Source organism: Pongo pygmaeus, chromosome 1, assembly GCF_028885625.2.
Source record: "Pongo pygmaeus isolate AG05252 chromosome 1, NHGRI_mPonPyg2-v2.0_pri, whole genome shotgun sequence".
NCBI lineage: Eukaryota > Metazoa > Chordata > Mammalia > Primates > Hominidae > Pongo > Pongo pygmaeus.
In genome coordinates this window covers 120534391-120554600 of record NC_072373.2, presented here as the reverse complement: position 1 = coordinate 120554600, position 20210 = coordinate 120534391, and the positions used below count along the sequence as shown (strand labels likewise).

The following is a 20210-nucleotide window of genomic DNA, read 5'->3' as shown; positions in this document are numbered from 1 at the left end:
CCCAGCTAATTTTTTGTATTTTTAGTAGAGATGGGGTTTCACTGTGTTAGCCAGGATGGTCTCGATCTCCTGACCTCGTGATCCACCCACCTCGGCCTCCCAAAGTGCTGGGATTACAGGCATGAGCCACTGCGCCCGGCTAATTTTTTTGTATTTTTTTAGTAGAGATGGGGTTTCACCATGTTGGCCAGGCTGGTCTCAAACTCCTGACCTCAGGTGATCCACCAGCCTCAGCCTCCCAAAGTGCTGGGATTACAGGCATGAGCCACCTTGAGTGCTAACTTCTAAAACCAATTCTGCCTAGCCTTTGCCCAGTGCTGGCTGAAATCTTCCAAACTCTGTGAGACGCCAATGACTAGAAAATTTTCTTGGAAAGCTCAGTCCAGGGTGCTTGGAGAACTGGATATCTATTTCAGATATGTCTTTTGTAGGCCAGGCACTATTCTGGATGCTTTACATATATTATTTTCTCTAATTCTCACAAGAACCTTGTGAAATAGGCATTACTATTTCTATTACAGAGACGAGGACCTGGAAGCTCAGCAAGGTTATGACCTGCCCTTTGTTATCCAGCTTACAGCTGGCGATTGAAATTCGAACTCAAGCTTCCACTGCTCCATAATGCCACATTCAAATAACATTTATTATGGGCAAGGCAACATTGGGTCCTGGGGAGCGAAAGTGGGGGGATATGAGGATGTGAAAGGCAGCCATATTGTTCCTTATTAAATATGGACAGTGAATACAGGAGGAAAGCAAGTGAAAGTTTCACTTACACCCAAACAATCAAATGGATAAGAAGGACTCAAGAATTGTATTACACTTGGATTTCTAAAAACTGGGAGCAATGTCTCCCATTCCTATACTTAAATCTTGTCTAAGCCAAGCAGTGGCTATTTAATCTGTAGTCCAATTTTAATGTTATGTTATTTTAGAGTTCAATTTGGTGTGTCAGATTCATTAGCATGACCATACTGGAGGCAGAGATAAAGCTAGAGAGCTTTAAAGCTGGAAGGAGCGGGAATGTGTGGGTTAAGGCAACCAACCCCCATTTGAGTCCTAACATTCTCCGTTAGGATAATCCTTATCCATTAGGCTCTGGATAAGGTGCAGACCTGGCTCAGTCAATTCCTACCCATGTAAAGGAAGGATTTCTTCTCTCTCTGGGGACTGAACCGAGAGTCCAGAAATCATTATCTCTCAGCGAGGCAGGATGTGGGTGGGTTAATAACAACTTGTGTTTCCACGGCACGGACTATTTCAGGGCCTGCCTCTTAAGGCATCCCACGACATCCCTGGGAGGGAGGGAGAGGATATTTCTCTGTCAATGGAGAGGAAATGGCCATCTGGAGAGGTTTTTGTGGTTTCCCCATCATCCCTCAGAAAGGCAATAATTGAGCTAATACCTAGAGCGCAAGTATTTGGCTTTCCTATTCAGCTGTGCAGCTACCCAAATCCTGCCTGCTCTGCCTCAAAAGACTCCAAGCTGGTCTCCTGCTTCCATTCCCAGCCTCCTCCAGGCCTGTGCACTCAGCAGCCAGATTCATCTTTCTTTTTTCTTGTTTTTAAGAAACAAAGTCTCACTCTGTCACCCAGGCTGGACTGCAATGGCGCAATCACAGCTCACTGCAGCCTCAACCTCTCTGGGCTGAAGCCATCCTCCCACCTCAACCTCCCGTGTAGCTGGGACTGCAGGCACATGCCACACACCTGGCTAACTTCTTATTTTTTCTAGAGACAGGGTTTCAGTATGTTGCCCAGGTTGGACTCAAACTCCTGGGCTCAAATGATCCTTCCGCCTCAGCCTCCCAAAGTACTGGGATTGCAGGTGTGAGCCACTGCACCCAGCCTCATCTTAAATCCAGTCACAGTACTTTCTCGCTCAAAACCCTAGATTCAATGGCTACCAATTGCTCTTGGGATAAAGTCCACTACCTTCCCACAGCCTGCAGAGCCCTACTGCCCTGCCCCCTGCCCTCTGCCCGTTTCCCCAGCCTCTCCCAAGTTCCTTCTGTCTTCACTTGCTGTGTTCCAGCCACACTGACCATCGCACTCCTTCCCCTCCTCAGGGCATTTGAACATGTGACTCTCTGTCCCCTCTTCTATGACTCCTACTTAACCCTCAGGTCTCTACCTAAAAATCACTTCCTCAAAGAAACGATCCCTGACCCCATAGACTCCTGTTACAGGCTCTGTATCATCCTGCATTTCTCTAATGGCACTTACCACAGTCATTGCTATGTGATTGTGTGATTAGTTAAGCTTCTGTCTCCTCAACTAGAAAGAGAATGCAAGCCCCAAGAGGGAAAGGATCATACTTGTCTTGTTCATCACTGTGTCTCCAGCATCTAACACAGTGTCTGGCTCAAAATAGACAAAATAAATAATTGGGGACAAAACAGACCAGCTGAACGGAGTCTCCATGGCAGGATTCTGAGCCTCCAGGGATCCTCCCATGGGTCCTGGGTTGATGTCCCAGGGCTAAGGTACTGGTCTGAGATCAGAGACTAGGATAAGCTAAGGGAACAGGAGTAACGTGGGAGTAATAGAAAGAATGTCATATATTAGTGGAAAAGATCGAGCAGATGCCCAAAGACTGTGACAGTGAAACAAGAATGAGAGAGAAATGTAAACATTAAAAATGAAAAATATTATATGCAGATCACAACTGGATGACCTAGGGTAAGTTTCCTAAGCACTTCTGGGCTTCAGTTTCTTCTTTCTAAAAATGATGATAAAAATAGTACTCTTATAGGTTGAGGTAAGGATTGATGAGATGATACTTGTAAAGAATTTAGAGCGATGCCTGACACTAGAAATCAATCAAAACATGTTGTTATTATTGAATATGAAATGTTTTCACCAGGGGCAACTCTGACAAAAATCAGAATTATGATGCATTTTGCAAATGTAACCCACTTATGGCATCTTTTAAATTATTCATTAAACTTCAAGAGTTATTTATAGCTGATGTCGTGGAGCACATCAGCATTAAAGGTTATCCCTTTCAACAAGGAGAAATCAATGCTGTTAGGTTAGCTGGGATATTTTGGATGAGCTCATGTTATATGTTCTCGTTTTGAGAATAACACTGACTGTCAAAGAGCTGAAAATAACCATGCTATTCTGGCAAACACAGGGGGAAATCTGTGGACTAATCTGAGGTTCCTTTAACTGGCTGCTATTATTATTATTATTATTATTATTATTATTATTTTGAGATGGAGTCTCACTTTATCACCCAGGCTGGAGTGCAATGGCACGATCTTGGCTCACTGCAACCTCTGCCTCCCAAGTTCAAGCGATTCTCCTGCCTCAGCCTCCTGAGGAGCTGGGATTACAGGCATGCACCACAACACCCAGCTAATTTTTGCATTTTTAGTAGAGATGGGGTTTCACCATATTGGTCAGGCTGGTCTCGATGGTCTCGAACTCCTGACCTCAGGTGATCCACCTGCCTCAGCCGCCCAAAGTGCTGGGATTACAGGCGTGAGCCACCATGCCCACCCAACTGGCCATTATTAAGCAACTGGAAACCTGGGCTGGTCTCAGGCAAAACAGTGCAATAGCGTGAGTGTTTTTGATTACCTGTTTCCACGTTCAACTCTTTAACCCTGTGAGTCCCCACTATGTGCCAGGCCCAGGCTGGTGCTGGGAATACTTTAGTGAGCAAGATAAATTTGGTCTCTTCCCTCACATAATATTGGCAACAATTTTGAGGTCTGACAGTTTCAAATATGGAGAGGATGTGGAGCAACAGGAACAGTGTAGCAGTAGCTGGTAAATGGGAGGCTCACATACAGTTCTCCTCCCAGGCTTTCTACTCATACATGTGCCTAAGGAGACAGGAACACAGCAGAATGTGCACACAAAACTGCAAACAATCCAAATGTCCATCAACGAGTAATGCACAAATATATATGGTAGAGCCATACAAAGGAATGTTATGCAGTAGTAAAGAAGAAGCCAGAAAAGCTGGATGTGTGAATATGGATGAATCTCACAATTAGTATATTGAAGTCCCTTCCTTCCCAAAGTGAGTTTCAGAGCCCATAAATATAATACCATTTATGTGAAGCTTGAAAACATGCGAAGGACTACCATGCGGTGTGTTGTTTAGAGATACCTACATGTAGAGAACCGCATGCGCATGTTAAACACCAGATTCAGGAAAGTAGTCACTTGGCAGTGGGGAAGGCAGTGTGTTCCAGGAAAAGGGATGAGGTTAGTGGAGGGTACACAGAGGCTTCTGCTGTGTTGAACTTCTTAAGCAAGGTGATGGGTCGGTGAGTGTTCATTACACCGTTGTATAGGTCTTACATATTTCATAATATACTAAAAATAAATAAAATATCATGGGATTATGGCTATGAGAAGAGGAGCAAAGAGAGCTAAGGGCACCCATAGCAGAAGCAGATAGAATCACGGAAGACTTTTTAGATTAAGTGACATTTAAGACACAGTAGGAGTTAAACTGAGAGAGAGAGGAGGAAGTTTGTTCTAGGAAGAGGGAAGAGGATGTCAGGAGGCCCAGAGGTAAGAGAAAGCTTGGCAGAGGAATTGAAAGAAATGTCATAGAGTTGAAGTATAAAGAGTGCATCAGGAATTTGTACCCTATCCTAAGGGCCACAGGGAGTCAGTCCCAGGGGTTTTAATTTGAAGCAAGGGAGTGTCATGGTTAGATGTCTATTCTGGAGGATCTGTCCGCTGGGCCGCAGCATGCAGAGGGCTTGGAGGATGCAGGACTGGCTTCAGGGAGACAAGTTTGGGGGCTGGTTCATAGATGGTGTGGTGGTGAGCATAGGGAGAGCCCGTGGACAGGGTGGATAGAGTGAACACATATTTAGGAGATAAAACAGACATGACCAGGTTGGCTGTCTCCGGGGTTCTCTGGCCCTCCTCCTTTCCATAAAAACCATTTACATGCAGCATCTTATAGTAAACATTTCTGGAAAAACAGGTAGACTAGACTGGGTGGATGTCTGAGTTCTGAAGAATATTTGTGTCTACTGAGTTATTTGACAGCTTTAGAGTTTGGCAGACCTGATTTCAGCCCTGCCACTCGCTGGCTTCGTAATACTGGGCTTGGCACTCTCCAAGCCCCAGTTTCATCATCTCTTAAACAGAAAAAACATTTCCTCTTATTGATGAAAATAAATCATGAATATAAAGCACGTAGTTCAATACCTGGAAGGTAGTAAGCAACCAATAAATGTTACCCCTCCCTGACTAGGCACGGTGGCTCATGCCTGTAATCCCAGCCCTTTGCAAGGCCGAGGTGGGTGGATCACTTGAGGTCAGGAGTTCGAGACCAGGCTGGCCAACATGGTGAAAAACCTGTCTCTACTAAAAAAAAATACAGAAATTAGCTGGGTGTGGTAGTGCATGCCTGTAATCCTAGCTATTCGGGAGGCTGAGACAGGAGAATTGCTTGAACCCGGGAGGCAGAGGTTGCGGTGAGCCGAGGCCACGCCACTGCACTCCAGCCTGGGAGACAGAGCGAGACTCTGCCTCAGAAAAAAAAAAAAAAATGTTATCCCTCCCCAACTTCACCTGCCACCCGTATCCCAGGTAGCTCTGCACAATGTGGAGGCATGCCTGCTTGTCTTTCTCACCTGTCTGCCTTCCTCTTCTTACTGTGCTCCAGGTCCTTGACCTACCTGAGAGCTTCTTTTGTCTTTCTTCACTGAGCATTTTCAGGTCCAAGTTTCAGTTTGTGAATCACAAGCCTGAAAATTCCCAAAGACCCAGCAGAACATGAGACCTGCACATGGCACAAAGCCTGGTGGGCTGTGCTCCTGCCTGTGAACCTGGTTCCTGTTTCTTCACAGGTCCAAGTGGGTTCCCCAGGGCGACTACATCGCCTCCAACACGGACGAATGCACAGCCACACTGATGTACGCCGTCAACCTGAAGCAATCCGGCACTGTTAACTTCGAATACTACTACCCAGACTCCAGCATCATCTTTGAGTTTTTCGTAAGCCCCTGGCCAAGGTGGAGGGTGGGAGCTAAAAAGTCTCTCTGGGGTTCAGATCCGTTTGAGGAATCCATCATGAGTGTAGCCCTGCTTGGGGGAATCACCGTTGTTTTCCCTCTGGAGAGAGCTGTGGGCAAAATGAGCTGAGGCCCCAGGAGGTAAGAAGAAAAGGCAAAAGTGAAAGGACTCTTGGGGGAAGAATTGTCTGGCAGATTTCTAAGTGTTTTATCCAGCTCAGACATGAAAACAGCACATCTGAGTTGCAAGTTATTTCTTTGGAGTCAATGCTCATTTTGTGTGTGTGACTAACTCCTGCCCTACTTTGAGGCTCATGTGTTTTGAGCTCAATCCCTAAAGGAAATTGGCAACTCTTCCCATATAAGGAAGGCCCCTCTGGAGAGCTGGTGCAGTGTGGGGAAAGGTATCCATTTCCTTACAAAGCTGAGACTCTGGTCCCAAAATCTTTTTATGTCAGGTTCAGAATGACCAGTGCCAGCCCAATGCAGATGACTCCAGGTGGATGAAGACCACAGAGAAAGGATGGGAATTCCACAGTGTGAGTATCACACCAGCCTTCTCCCAGAGATCCCAGAAAAGGGACCCAGGGCCTTTCCTCAGAGAGTGCTTCCTCCCAGTCTGAGCCTCCACCCCAATGTCCCTGGAGGGCAGGAGCGTGATATGATGAAGATGCTGTAGTTACTGTCCTCTAGCATTGACAGAATATGGGTGTGAGCTGACTTGTCACTTCTATGGCTTGACTCCAAAGACAAGCAGCTTTCCAGCTTTAAGACTGGCTCTTCTGCTGGGCGTGGTGGCTCACGCCTGTAATCCCAGCACTTTGGGAGGTCGAGGTGGGTGGATCACCTGAGGTCAGGAGTTTGAGACCAGCCTGACCAACATGGAGAAACCCCATCTCTACTAAAAATACAAAAAAATTAGCCAGGCATGGTGGCCCATGCTTGTAATCCCAGCTACTCGGGAGGCTGAGGCAGGAGACTCACGTGAACCCGGGAGGCAGAGGTTGCGGTGAGCTGAGATCAAGCCATTGCACTCCAGCCTGGGCAACAAAAGCGAAACTCTGTCTCAAAAGAAAAAAAAAAGACTGGGTCTTCTGGGGAGGGGGGCTGTCCCCTGCAAAACCACAGAAGAATGAGGGAGTGCCAGTCACCCTATTGTCAGGACCCTCAGGTCTCTTTACTGGTCTCACCACAAGAGGTGCTCATGGTATATATGATCCAGGGAGCGGTGGGAGGGTTGTAAGAGGAGGCTTAGAAAGAGAGAGGAGCTGTGCTAAGTTGGGAGGAAGGACAGAGCTGAGGAAGAGGAGGAAGAGGGTCAGAAGAAGCATTACCATGCAGTTAGTAAGAGGAGTCGTCCCAACAAGAGGCTATACCAACAGATTAGCGAGATTTCTCTCTGTGATGAATGAATGCTCCTGTTTGTGGTTTTTAGGTGGAGCTAAATCGAGGCAATAATGTCCTCTATTGGAGAACCACAGCCTTCTCAGTATGGTCCAAAGTATCCAAGCCTGTGCTGGTGAGAAACATCGCCATAACAGGTACTGAGAGCAGGGTTACTGACTTCCAGGGCTGTTGCCTTTGCAGTCTCCTGGGGACTCAGTCTCCAGGCTGAATCCTTGCTTTTCTGTGCTCTTCTTCCTCCCTAGGGGTGGCCTACACTTCAGAATGCTTCCCCTGCAAACCCGGCACGTATGCAGACAAGCAGGGCTCCTCTTTCTGCAAACTTTGCCCAGCCAACTCTTATTCAAATAAAGGAGAAACTTCTTGCCACCAGTGTGACCCTGACAAATACTCAGGTGATGTTTCTGAGGGTGGGAAGAGTTTGGGAATAGAGAGTACCACCAAAACACACAAGGAGAAACCAGGGAATAGAGCTATCCTTCTGGCCAAGCTGAGGATGGTAATTCTTAAACCCCACCTTTCTGGATCCTGGAATACCCTTGCCAATCCATATATCCATTAATCACTTTGTCATTTTTTTTTTTTTTTGAGATAGGGTCTCACTTTATCACCCAGGCTGAAGTGCCGTGGTGCGATCATGGCTCACTGCAGCCTCAAACTCCCTGTCCCAAGCAATCCTCCCACCTCAGCCTCCTGAGTAGCTAAGACTACAGGCATGCCCCACCACACCCAACTAATTGTTTATTTTTATTTTTATAGGGACAGGGGTCTTGCTAGTTGCCCACGCTGGTCTTGAACTCCTGGGCTCAAGTGATCCTCCTGCCTCAGCCTCTCAAGCTGTGAGCCTATAATCCCAGCACTTTGGGAGGTCAAACCGGGAAGATCAACTGGGCCTAGGAGGTTGAAGCTTCGGTGAGCCATGATCGCACCACTGCACTACAGCCTGGGTGACAGAGTAAGACCCTGTCTCTAAAAAAATAAAATAAAAATAAATCATTCAATAAATATTGAGCCTCTCCTATCTACCAGGCCCTATTCTATGTGCTTGGAATACATCAGTGAACAAAACAGACAAAGGTCCGTGTTTTTATGGGGTTTACATTCGGGAGTGGGGAGAAGAGAGACAATAAAAAAAGATAGATGATACATACATAATAAATTATATAGTATGTGAGAGGGTAAAAAGTGCCATGGTGTCATGGCAAAAAGAAAAAGCAGCTCAGAGCTAGAGGGATTAGGAAAGCTAAGGAAAGGGTTGCAATCTTTTCTTTTTTTTTTTTTTTGAGACGGAGTCTCGCTCTGTCGCCCAGGCTGGAGTGCAGTGGTGCGATCTCAGCTCACTGCAAACTCCGCCTCCCGGGTTCACGCCATTCTCCTGCCTCAGCCTCCCGAGTAGTTGGGACTACAGGCACCCGCCACTGCGCCCGGCTAATTTTTTGTATTTTTAGTAGAGACAGGGTTTCACTGTGTTAGCCAGGATGGTCTCGATCTCCTGACCTCGTGATCCACCCACCTCGGCCTCCCAAAGTGCTGGGATTACAGGCGTGAGCCACCGCGCCCGGCCTGGGTTGCAATCTTTTTGTTGCTGTTGTAGAAACAGGGTCTCACTGTGTTGCCCAGGCTGGTCTCGAACTCCTGGCCTCAAAGTGATCCTCCTGCCTTGGCCTTCCAAAGTGCTGGGATTACAGACATGAGACACTGTGCCCAGTCCAATCATTTTTTTTAAGTGGTGAATTTTTATTTTTATTTTTATTTTTTTTTGAGACGGAGTTTCACTCTTGTTGCCCAAGCTGGAGTGCTGGAATGCAATGGCGTGATCTTGGCTCACCACAAACTCTGCCTCCCGGGTTCAAGCAATTCTCCTGCCTCAGCCTCCCAAGTAGCTGGGATTACAGGCGTGCACCACCATGCCCAGCTAATTTTGTATTTTTAGTAGTGACGAGGTTTCACCATGTTGGCCAGGCTGGTCTCAAACTCCCAACCTCAGGTGATCTGCCCACCTCGGCCTCCCAAAGTGCTGGGATTACAGGTGTGAGCCACCACGCCCAGCCAGTGGTGAAATTTTAAATTAAACATTATATAAGATTATAATACAGGCCAGGGGTGGTGGCTCGCACCTGTAATCCCAGCACTTTGGGAGGCCGAGGCAGGCGGACCACTTGCGGTCAGGAGTTCAAGACCAGACTGGCCAACATGGCAAAACCCCGTCTCTACTAAAAATACAAAAATTAGCCAGGCATGGGGGTGTGTGCCTGTAATCCCAGCTACTCAGGAGGCTGAGGCTGGAGAATCACTTGAACCCAGAAGGTGGAGGTTGCATTGAGCAGAGATCATGCCACTGCACTCCAGCCTGGGCAACAGAGCGAGATTCAGTCTCAAAAAAAAAAAAAAAAAGATTATAATATAAACAGTAGATACAGTAGATTTAAAATGTATAAATTTATACATTTTAACATATAACAATTATTATCAAAGTTAATTTCATGAGCCTATATTGATGAACAAGAAGATTTTGATAACAAGGTCTAAAGATGCAAATTACAATCTTTTATCAACCCAAGAGCATTCATTGAAGTCAAGTCAGGCATTTTGGGAAATCTAGGGTTCCTTGGAACACAATTTGCAAACCACTGCTCTGAGGGAAAGTAAGGGGACAGCAGAAAGCAGCCTGTTTTTATTGTTTGAGGATAGCTTCCTAAAGCATTCCAATTTGAGAAATAGAACGTGGTCATTTGAGGGAGGTCCAGAGGGTATCGAGGCTCTGGTGTGAGATGGACAGTGCCAGCAGATGGCTTTCTGCTCAAGCAGTCCAGACATTGGTATGAGGGCCAACCTCCAAGACAGGTTCTGAGACAAACAAGAAGTGAGAGAGAAACAGTCCCATCTTTTCCCCTGGAAACACTCACAACTATTCTACTTTTCCTTTTTTACACAGTTTATATATAAACCCAGCACAAGGCCCTCTCTCAAACAGATCTACATATCCCTACAAAGACATGCCAAACTTCACACAGGTGTGAAAGTATGTGTTTGCTCAACCAAGACCAGCCACTGACCTTGTGAATTGCTTGTTTCTACACTATTCCTAAAACAAAAGTCATATTTACATACACAGATCTTGCCAAATGAGTGCAGTTTTCAACTAAAACAGAAATCTTTAGATCTTGGGGGAAGTTTTTATCTGTAAGTCTAGATTCCTGTTTTTCCACTTGCATTTTTTATTCCTCTTCCCCACTCTGCTTCTATCAACAGCAACCTTTGTTAGCCTAAATCTCTGGCTCCCTTTATGGTCCAGCAGTTGGGCAAGGGTTTGAATGGCAAGGTGGTTCTAGAAAAACTGCATAGGATTGTTTTGATCAACTCTATGTAAGCTGATTTTTATCCAGAGTGCTGTTATAAAAGCATTAGGTTGGGAGTCTGAATTCTTGGAATCTATCTTCCTTCTGCCACTGATTTCTCAATGTGCCCCATTGACTGAGAAGTGAGTTTTTTCTTTTTCCTTTCCCTTTTTTTTTTTTTTTTTTTTTGAGATGGAGTTTCCCTCTTGTTGCTCAGGCTTGAGTGCAATGGCGCGATCTCGGCTCACTGCAACCTCTGCCTCCCCAGTTCAAGTGATTCTCCAGCCTCAGCCTCCCAAGTAACTAGGATTACAGGTGCCTGCCACCACACCCGGCTAATTTTTTGTATTTTTAGTAGAGACGGGGTTTCACCATCTTGGCCAGGCTGGTCTTGAGCTCCTGACCTCAGTTGATCCACCCGCCTTGGCCTCCCAAAGTGTTGGGATTACAGGCGTGAGCCACCGCACCTGGCCAGTGAGTTTTTACTATGAGGAACATGGTCAATTTGTTGACAACCTCACCAGCTTGGGGTACAAAGAGAGTCATATTTCTTTGAGACTTGACTCTTCCAGAATACAGGGTCAGTGAGAGACTGGGAAAATGCAGGGAGACTCTGATGATAGCCTATGATAGACTGTATGCAGGGAGTGACAGAAGGTCCATGCATTTACAAATATATTCTGAGTACCTGCCAGTTGCCAAGGACTAGTTTGGTGCTAGGGTTAGAGCTGGTGCCTGCCCTCCAGCTTATGTTGAAAAGGAAATGTTGTTATATAAACACCTAAGTGCAGTAACTCTCCATGGTGTTGGGATAGGAGCACTGGGTGTAGAATGCAGTGGAGGTGGGCCGGGTGTGGTGGCTCACGCCTGTAATCCCAGCACTTTGGGAGGCCGAGGTGGGTGGATCACCTGAGGTCAGGAGTTCAAGACCAGCCTGGCCAATATGGTGAAACGCCAACTCTACTAGAAATACAAAAATTAGCTGGGTGTGGTGGTGCACGCCTGTAATCCCAGCTACTTGGGAGGCTGAGGCAGAAGAATCACTTGAACCCGGGAGGTGGAGGCTGCAGTGAGCCAAGATCATGCCACTGCATTCCAATCTGGGTGACAGAATAAGACTATCTCAAAAAAAAAAAAAAAAAAAAAAAAGAATGTAGTGGAGGCAAAAAAGGAAAATGGTTAGTCCTCTCTAGAAAAGGAGGAAAAGTTTCACTCACTAAGATCTGGAAAGATGAAAGGTTAATTAGTGATTTGGTGGGGGCAGGATGTTTGGGATAGAAGTGTGAGCAAAGGGCCATGCGCAGTGGCTCACACCTGTAATCCTAGCACTTTGGGAGGCCAAGGCAGGTGGATTGCCTGAGCTCAGGAGTTCGAGACCAGCCTGGGCAACATGGTGAAACCCCATCTCTACTAAAAATACAAAAAATTGGCCAGGCATGGTGGCAGGCGCCTGTAGTCCCAGCTACTCGGGAGGCTGAGGCAGGAGAATTGCTTGAACCCAGGAGGCGGAGGTTGCAGTGAGCCGAGATCATGCCGCTGCAATCCAGCCTGGGTGACAGAGTGAGACTCCATCTCCAAAAAAAAAAAAAAAAAGAAGTGTGAGCAAAGGTCAGAAAGCTCAGGAAACTGCAAATAATTCAGCTTGGCTGGAGATTAGGTGGCAAGAAGTTGCATCTAAGGCTGAGAAACAGGCAGGAAACAGATTATGGAGCAGTCCTTCTGTGCTATTGTAGGGGCAAAAAATTGGGATTTGATCCTATCAGCAGTGGCAGTCATTAAAGAATTTTAAGAGGCCAGGCGCGGCTCACGCCTGTAATCCCAGCACTTTGGGAGGCTGAGGCAGGTGGATCACCTGAGGTCAGGAGTTGGAGACCAGCCTGACCAACCTGGTGAAACCCTGTCTCTACTAGAAATACAAAAATTAGCTGGGTGTGGTGGCACACACCTGTAATCCCAGCTACTTGGGAGGCTGAGGCAGGAGAATTGCTTGAACCTAGGAGGCAGAGGTTGCAGTGAGCCGAGACCACACCATTGCACTCTAGCCTGGGTGACAAGAGGGAAACTCCATCTCAAAAAAAAAAGAATTTTAAATGAGGGAATTCAGCCAGTGCTTTTGAAAGACCACTCTGGCTGCCATGCAGAGGAGGGAGGGAATGCTGGAGGCAGAGGCTGTGGTAGGGAGATGTTGCAGCTGGCATCATTGCTGATGTCCAGGACCTAAACTAAGGTAGAATTAATGTGGGTGGAGATTGGAGAACTCACAGGAGCAATGTGAAGGACAAAAGCCTGACCAAAAGCATCTTTCTCACTGGTCCCTAAAATTTGATCATTAGGTTTAATTTCTTTGTGTTATGTTTAATATTAGTGATCCATTTCCTAAACAGAATAGCATGAAGTTAAAGAGCATGGACTCCAGAACTAAATTACCAGGGTTCAAATCCCTGCTCCACCAATTAGTAGCAGTGCCACCTTGGGCAAATTACTTATCTGTGCCTCTGTTTCTTTGTCTATAAAATGGGAAGGACAGCTGGGCACAGTGGCTATTGCTTGTAGTCTCAGCTACTGGGGAGGCTGAGGCAGGAGGATCGCTCAAGCCCAGGAGTTAGAAGCTGAGTGAGCCATGATTGCTCCACTGCACTCCAGCCTGGGCATCAGAACAGGACCCCATCTCTTTAAAAAAAAAATGGGAATGACAATAATTATATCTGCCTCATAGTGTTATTGTGAGGATTGGTTAATACAGGTAAAGGATTTAGAAAGGGGCCTGGCATATAGTAAGCACTAATTTTATTAATTCATTTACCTTAAACCCTGTCCCAACACTCCTTTTTTAATATGAAAATACTCAGGCCAGCACTATGGCACACACCTGTAATCCTAATACTTTGGGAGGCCGAGGCAGGAGGAGTGCTTGAGGCCAGGAGTTTGAGACCAGTCTGGGTAATAGAGCAAGACTCCTGTCTCTACAAAAATAAAAAAAATTAGCCAGATGTGGTGGCATGCACCTGTAGTCCCAGCTACTCAGAAGGCTGAGGTGGGAGGATCGCCTGAGCCTGGGAGGTAGAGGCTGCAGTGAGCTGATTGCGCCACTGAACTCCAGCCTGGGTGACAGAGTGAGGCCCTGTCTCTAAAAAAAAAGAAAAGAAAACAAAATACTCCTGGTACAGGTAACACTCATAAGTCACGTGTATAGTACTCTCCAATTGACAAAACATGATCTCATTTATTACCTATAGCATAGTGAGGGAGTGATTTCTGCATTTACCGAGGAAGAAAGAGAAGCTCAGCGACACTAAGGAGCTTCACAAAAGCATGAGCTGCTGTCTGACCTGGGCCTGTGTCCATTCAGTACTGAAACCCTCAGGAGAAATGTTTTACTTTGATAAAACAGATCCCAGTGAGAACATTGTACTCCTGGAGGTGGGGGGCATGTTGGGGGGATATTGAAAGGAGGAGGCAGGTGCAGAAAGAGGAGTTGGAGCCCCTGAGATAAACTTTATCTTCTTACAGTTTTGCCCAGGGCCAATCCTACTTAAGTCACTTTTCACTCCCTCAACCAAACACAGAGGCCCATCTTCCAAACTTGACTGGCATCCAACTTAAACACTTTGATGAAACCCAAGCTGGGAAAGGAGGTTGGTCTCAGCATTTTGGTTAATCATTTATTAAAACCACCTTAACAGGGATCAGTGTGTAAACAGCTGAGCCATTTTTGCTAAAACCCAGAGCTAGGATGTCAGGTTGGGCAAATATTTGACAAGCAGAGAAAGGTCTTGGTGTAGAATGCATTCTCTAACACATAACTTGTACTTTGCTAGACCTAAGAATTGGCACCTCCCCACATTTTCAGCCTCTCTCCCCACATTTTTCCTGGCCAACTCAGTCAAAAGCAGGAGTCCATGGGTCCTTCTGTGCTGAACTGGGCCTCCTGCTTGGTAACCAAGTAAATGAGCTGAGAAGACCCCAACTGTTTCTCAGCCAGTAGTTCCCTCCTGTCCAGCCTAATAAGACAGAGACAGAAGAGGTATGGAGATGTGTGGTTGAGGGAACTTTCCAGCTCAGGCCAACAAGACTGCAATTAGGAGATTATCTGATCTACGAATCCATGTGGTGCCTCCAGAAAAAGAAGGAATCAGTTGAGAAATAAGCCCTTAACTGAAAGGGAGGGAAAGAGACCTTTAATCCTTATTCACTCTCCTGTGACCACTCCCAAATAAAAATAATTCCTGGCTGGGCGCGGTGGCTCAAGCCCATAATCCTAGCACTTTGGGAGGCCAAGGCAGGCAGATCACAAGGTCAGGAGTTGGAGACCAGGCTGACCAACATGGTGAAATCCCGTCTCTACTAAAAATACAAAAATTAGCCGGGTGTGCTGGTGCACACCTGTAATCCCATCTACTCAGGAGGCTAGGCAGGAGAATTGCTTGAACCCAAGAGGTGGAGGTTGCAGTGAGCTGAGGTGGCACCACTGCACTCCAGCCTGGGCAACAGAGCAAGACTCTGTCTCAAAAAATAATAATAATAATAATTCCCAAACATGCAGGTAATAATAGTTACTGCTATCTAGTGAGTATCTACTTACAATGTGCCAGGTATGTACTGGCTCCAGCAAGGTATATATTATTATTCCTGTTCTACAGATGAGAAGGCTGAGGCTCAGAGAGGTAAAGTAACTTGCCTAAAGTGACACAGCTGCTAAATGATGAAGCAGGATCCAAACCCATATCCGTCTAGCTTAAAATCTCATTCCAGGCCGGGAGCAGTGGCTCACACCCGTAATCTCAGCACTTTGGGAGGCCAAGGCAGGCGGATCACGAGGTCAGGAGATCGAGACCATCCTGGCTAACACGGTGAAACCCTGTCTCTACTGAAAATACAAAAAATTAGTCAGGCGTGGTGGCGGGTGCCTGTAGTCCCAGCTACTTGGAAGGCTGAGGCAGGAGAATGGCGTGAACCCAGGAGGCGGAGCTTGCAGTGAGCCGAGATCGTGCCACTGCACTCCAGCCTGGGCAACAGGGCGAGACTCCGTCTCAAAAAAAAAAAAAAAAAAAAAAAATCTCATTCCACTACACCATACTGCCTTCCAGGTAATATAAAGAGAGAGAAGTCTTACCATTATTCAGTGCTTATCTGCAGGTGACACAGTAGTCATATTCGAAGTAGTGGTGGCAGTAGTAACAGTATTGTAATGTGCACCTCATAAAACAGTTGTTTTTATTCTGGAGGAAGTAAATTCCCTAGAAAACTTTCAAAGAATTTTTATTTGTATGAATTATGCATATTTTTCTAGGTAGAGAGAAACATCTCTTTTTTTCAAATTTTCAAAAGAGTTTTTAAAATTAAAAAAAGTTAAACCCACTGCTTTAAAGAGAGAGTCAAACACAATGGCTCATGCCTGTAATCCCAGCACTTTGGGAGGCTGAAGTGGGAGGATTGCCTGAAGCCAGGAGCTCAAGACCAGCTTGGGCAACATAGTGAGACTCTGTCTCTACCAAAAAAAAAAAAAAAAAAAAAAAAAGAGAGAGAAAAAAGAAAACAAACCCATATGATGAAATAATGAAAAAAATAAAAAATAAAAAATGAATAGAGATTCATAGAAGTAGTTCTCACTATCCAGAGGTTCACAGGGTTAAAGCAGAGCTAACATAGACAGGAGGAGAACATGCAGAGAGCAGAAGAAAACTGACAGTTCACGTTTGTCTTTTTCTTTCTTTCTTTTCCTTCCTTCCTTCCTTCCTTCCTTCCTTCCTTCCTTCCTTCCTTCCTACCTTCCTTCCTTCCTTTCTAACGGAGTCTCTCTCCATTGCCCAGGCTAGAATGCAATGGCATGATCATGGCTCTCTGCAGCCTCAACCTCCTGGACTCAAGCGATTCTCCTGCCTCAGCATCAAGTAGCTGGGACTATAGGCCTGCACCACCACGCCCAGCTAATTTTTGTATTTTTTGTAGAGACAGGGTTTGCCATGTTGCCCAGGCTAGTCTTGAAGTCCTGGGCTCAAGAGATCCTAAAGTGCTGGGATTACAGGCATAAGCCACCATGCCCAGCAGTTAACATTTTTCATTAGGTATAAATCAAGAGTTAAAGATAGTGTTGGGCTGGTGCGGGAGGCGGGAGGATCGCTTGAGCCCAGGAGTTCCAGGCTGCAGTGAGTTAAGATTGCACCACTGCAGTCCAGCCTCAGCAACACAACAAGACTCTGTCTCTAAAAAATAACAATAATAAAATAATAATAAAGAGGCCGGGCACGGTGACTCACCCCTGTAATCCCAGCGCTTTGGGAGGCCGAGGAGGGCAGATCACCTGAGGTCAGGAGTTCGAGACCAGCCTGACCAACATGGAGAAACCCCGTCTCTACCAAAAATACAAAATTAGCCAGGCATGGTGGCTCATGCCTGTAATTCCAGCTACTCAGGAAGCTGAGGCAGGAGAATCACTTGAACCTGGGAGGTGGAGGTTGCAGTGAGCCAAGATCGTGTCGTTGCACTCCAGCCTGGGCAACAAGAGTGAAACTCCATCTCAATAATTATAATAATAAAGATAGTGTTGGGATGCTTGGGTTGAGGCAAGTGGGAAGAACCTTATGTGTTAGGTGGAGTCCAAGGAAATTACAAACCTGGTTTGTGTAGAATGGTTGCATGAAGAAAAGGAAATTTCCAAGGTGGAAGGCCTTCATTCTAGGCATGTATTAGAACATTCATAGAAAGACTTGGAATGAGTATGAAAGCAAAGTCATGTTTTACTTCAACACTTCAGGAGTAGAAAAACCACACGCAGAGTCAAGACACTAAGGCACCTGGAAGATGGTGAACTTTCTGAACCTCCCCAGATTTCAGGGAACTTGGGTTGGCGGTGGTTAACCTGCAAGAGGCTGTTTCCATCTACCCTCCTTGCTGGTCCTTTGGCCAGGCCACTTCTCCATCCCTTGCCCCATAGGGCGGGGGAGGGAGAGCGGCAAACAGTGGTTTCTCATCAGCACCTGGAAGAGGTGCAAAGGGAAGCCTGAGCAGGGTTGGGGAACTGGAAATGACACTATTGAGACAAGGGGAAGGGTGAGTGTGCAGGATTTTCTACTTCTGGCAATATTTGTGTGGTAATGCACCCAGGGACTTGGGAGTCACAGGGCCATGAAGAGGCCAGGAGCTCAGCTTTCTTATGTAACTCCAAATATTTCTTCTTGCTTTGGCAATTTAGAGAAAGGATCCTCTTCCTGTAACACGCGCCCAGCTTGCACAGACAAAGATTATTTCTACACACACACGGCCTGTGATGCCAACGGAGAGGTGGGTAGTACAGTCTTGGAGCCCCTTAGCCCCAGATGGCCTGTCTCCCACTCCCTGAGCTTTGCCACCATTTGGAGCTTCTGAGGTCAATGACATTGGCACTAGTTAAAACCCCACAGACCTTGGAGGTGACCCTAGGGCTAGGTGGGGTGGGGGGCAAAATGAGACCTCTTCATTCATTTTCCGGTCAGAAACTGTTTTTGCGGCGTCTGTTTCACTGTTTATGCACATATGTTCTGTTTCAAAAATCCACTTCTTTCTCTCTTGCTTGGTTTCTTCTATGTGCCGAGCCACTCCGGGCAGAGCCTGCCTGTCCGTACACAATGTCCTCCCGGGGCTCTTCAGGCTCACCCCCTCAGCACTGCTTTTGTGTGCTGGCACGGAGAATGGATTCCTGCCTATGGTCTGATTTGTTCCGTTTCTGCTGCTCCTCTTTCCTTCAGGCTTTCTGCTTCAGAAAAGAACTTTCCCTCCTAGTCTACACTGTCACTGAGTCAACAAGCACTTTTTGAGGCTGACTGATGTGTCAGGCCTGGCACTATAGGCTGGGGAGTCAGAGACGACTGAAACAAGCTCCTGCCCCCAGGGAGCCCACAGTCCTTTATGGGAAGCTGGAGAGAGGAGAAAAACGGGCCCAGTCAAGGCAACCAGAGGGATGTGCAGGGAACTGGGGGAGCCCAGAAGAGGAGTTACCAGGACTTGGGGTGGGGGCGGCAGAGAAAGCCTCTCAGAGGAGACCATTTGTTCAACAGTCAACAAATATTTATTGAGGAGCGACTCTGTGCCAGGCACGGTGCTAGGTGCTAGGTATGCATCACTTAACAAAACTGAGGGAACATCTAGCCCTTACGGAGCTTAAGTCTTGTTGGGGAGGGAGCGGAGAGGGAGATAATAGACAACAAATGGGTATTATAATATAGCAAATGGTAGTAAGTGGTAGGAAGGAAAAAAATAAATCAGGATTAGGAGAGAGAGAATGAAGGAGGGTGGTGCCGCTATTTTAGAAGGGTAGGGATGTCCTCTCTGAGGAGGTGACATTTGAGCAGAGACCTGAAGGAGATGAGGGAGGAGCCGTGGAGCTTTCCAGGCAGCAGACACAGCAGGAGAGGAGGCGGCAGCTGGGCCTGGTGGGTGGAGAAACAGTGTAAGTGAGCAGGGAAGGGCTTGAGGGCGCACGGAGAAGGATCTGGCTGAGCTGTCTGTATCCTAAGCTAGAGATTCTCAAGCGGATAGAACTAGGAGTTGGGCATTCTGCACTCAGCACTAAGCATGATGCTTGGCTCTTAGGGTGCATAAACATTTGCTGGCTGGACGGCTGGCTGAATTCTCCCTTTCCTAACTAAGCATGGGTTAAAGTCTGGTCCTTAACAATGAATATTTTGCACAGTCATCTCTTACCAACACCACCTCCCCCACATATTTGGGGCATCATCCCCTTCCCCAGCAGCCAAGAGAGAATGGCTCTGTCTTGTCAGTTGCACCTTAGACTCAGTTCTGTGGTGTCTGGTATTCTGTATGACCTTGTGAACATTATTTTCATTTTCTTGGTCTCAGCCAACTCACTAATAAAAGGCGGACAATTAATCCTGCTGCTCTTCTCCCTCCTGTTCATAACATGTGACTGAATGTGGCTGTCTTTCCTCCCTTCTGCCCCATTCTCTTCCCTCTCTGGGCTCACGCCAAGGCCTTCTGGGTCAGTAGTGTGCTTGCTGCCTGCAAGCCTGGGCATCTGCCTTGGACTGACCACTGCTGGGGCCTTTAGATGCTGGGTCAGACCAAAGCCTGTGTTCCCGCCTTGCAGCACAGCCAAGGCCCAGCTCAGAGGAGGAGCAGTGAAGCGTGTGCTTTCAGGAGTGCGCATGAACATGCATTCCCCAGCTGTTCCTTGCAGACTTCTGCTTTGTGCCTCATTCCTGCACTGGTTCTGCTCAGTGTGGTGGTTGGGTTTGTCTTCTGAACAGTATTTTCAAATCAAGGGACACACCTCGAGCTGGCTCCTATGATTACATTTCTGACCTTGGCTGTGCCTCAGTTGTTTCTCAGGGACCAGGATGGCCCATCCATTGGGGCCACTGAATGTGCTGCTCCAAGAGCTGGCCCGAGACAGTTTGCCAGCTCCTGGGACCCTCCTCTCCCTGAGACTCACAGGAGGCAGGTGAGGTTCAAGCCTGGGGCTCTGGCTGTCGCAGCC

At 46.8% G+C, this 20210-nt stretch overlaps 1 protein-coding gene across 4 annotated transcripts in view; it reads left to right on the top strand.

Annotated features, from left to right (window-relative positions):
• ELAPOR1 (endosome-lysosome associated apoptosis and autophagy regulator 1) overlaps positions 1-20210 on the top strand; it is an 88428-nt gene that overhangs the window by 52304 nt on the left and 15914 nt on the right. For all 4 annotated transcript variants that reach the window (XM_054493008.1, XM_054439123.1, XM_054500157.1 and 1 more), the window contains 5 exons: positions 5832-5979; positions 6455-6535; positions 7432-7537; positions 7646-7795; positions 17931-18019. In XM_054493008.1, coding sequence (XP_054348983.1) covers positions 5832-5979; positions 6455-6535; positions 7432-7537; positions 7646-7795; positions 17931-18019 — 574 coding nt within the window. The remainder of the gene's footprint in view (positions 1-5831; positions 5980-6454; positions 6536-7431; positions 7538-7645; positions 7796-17930; positions 18020-20210) is intronic.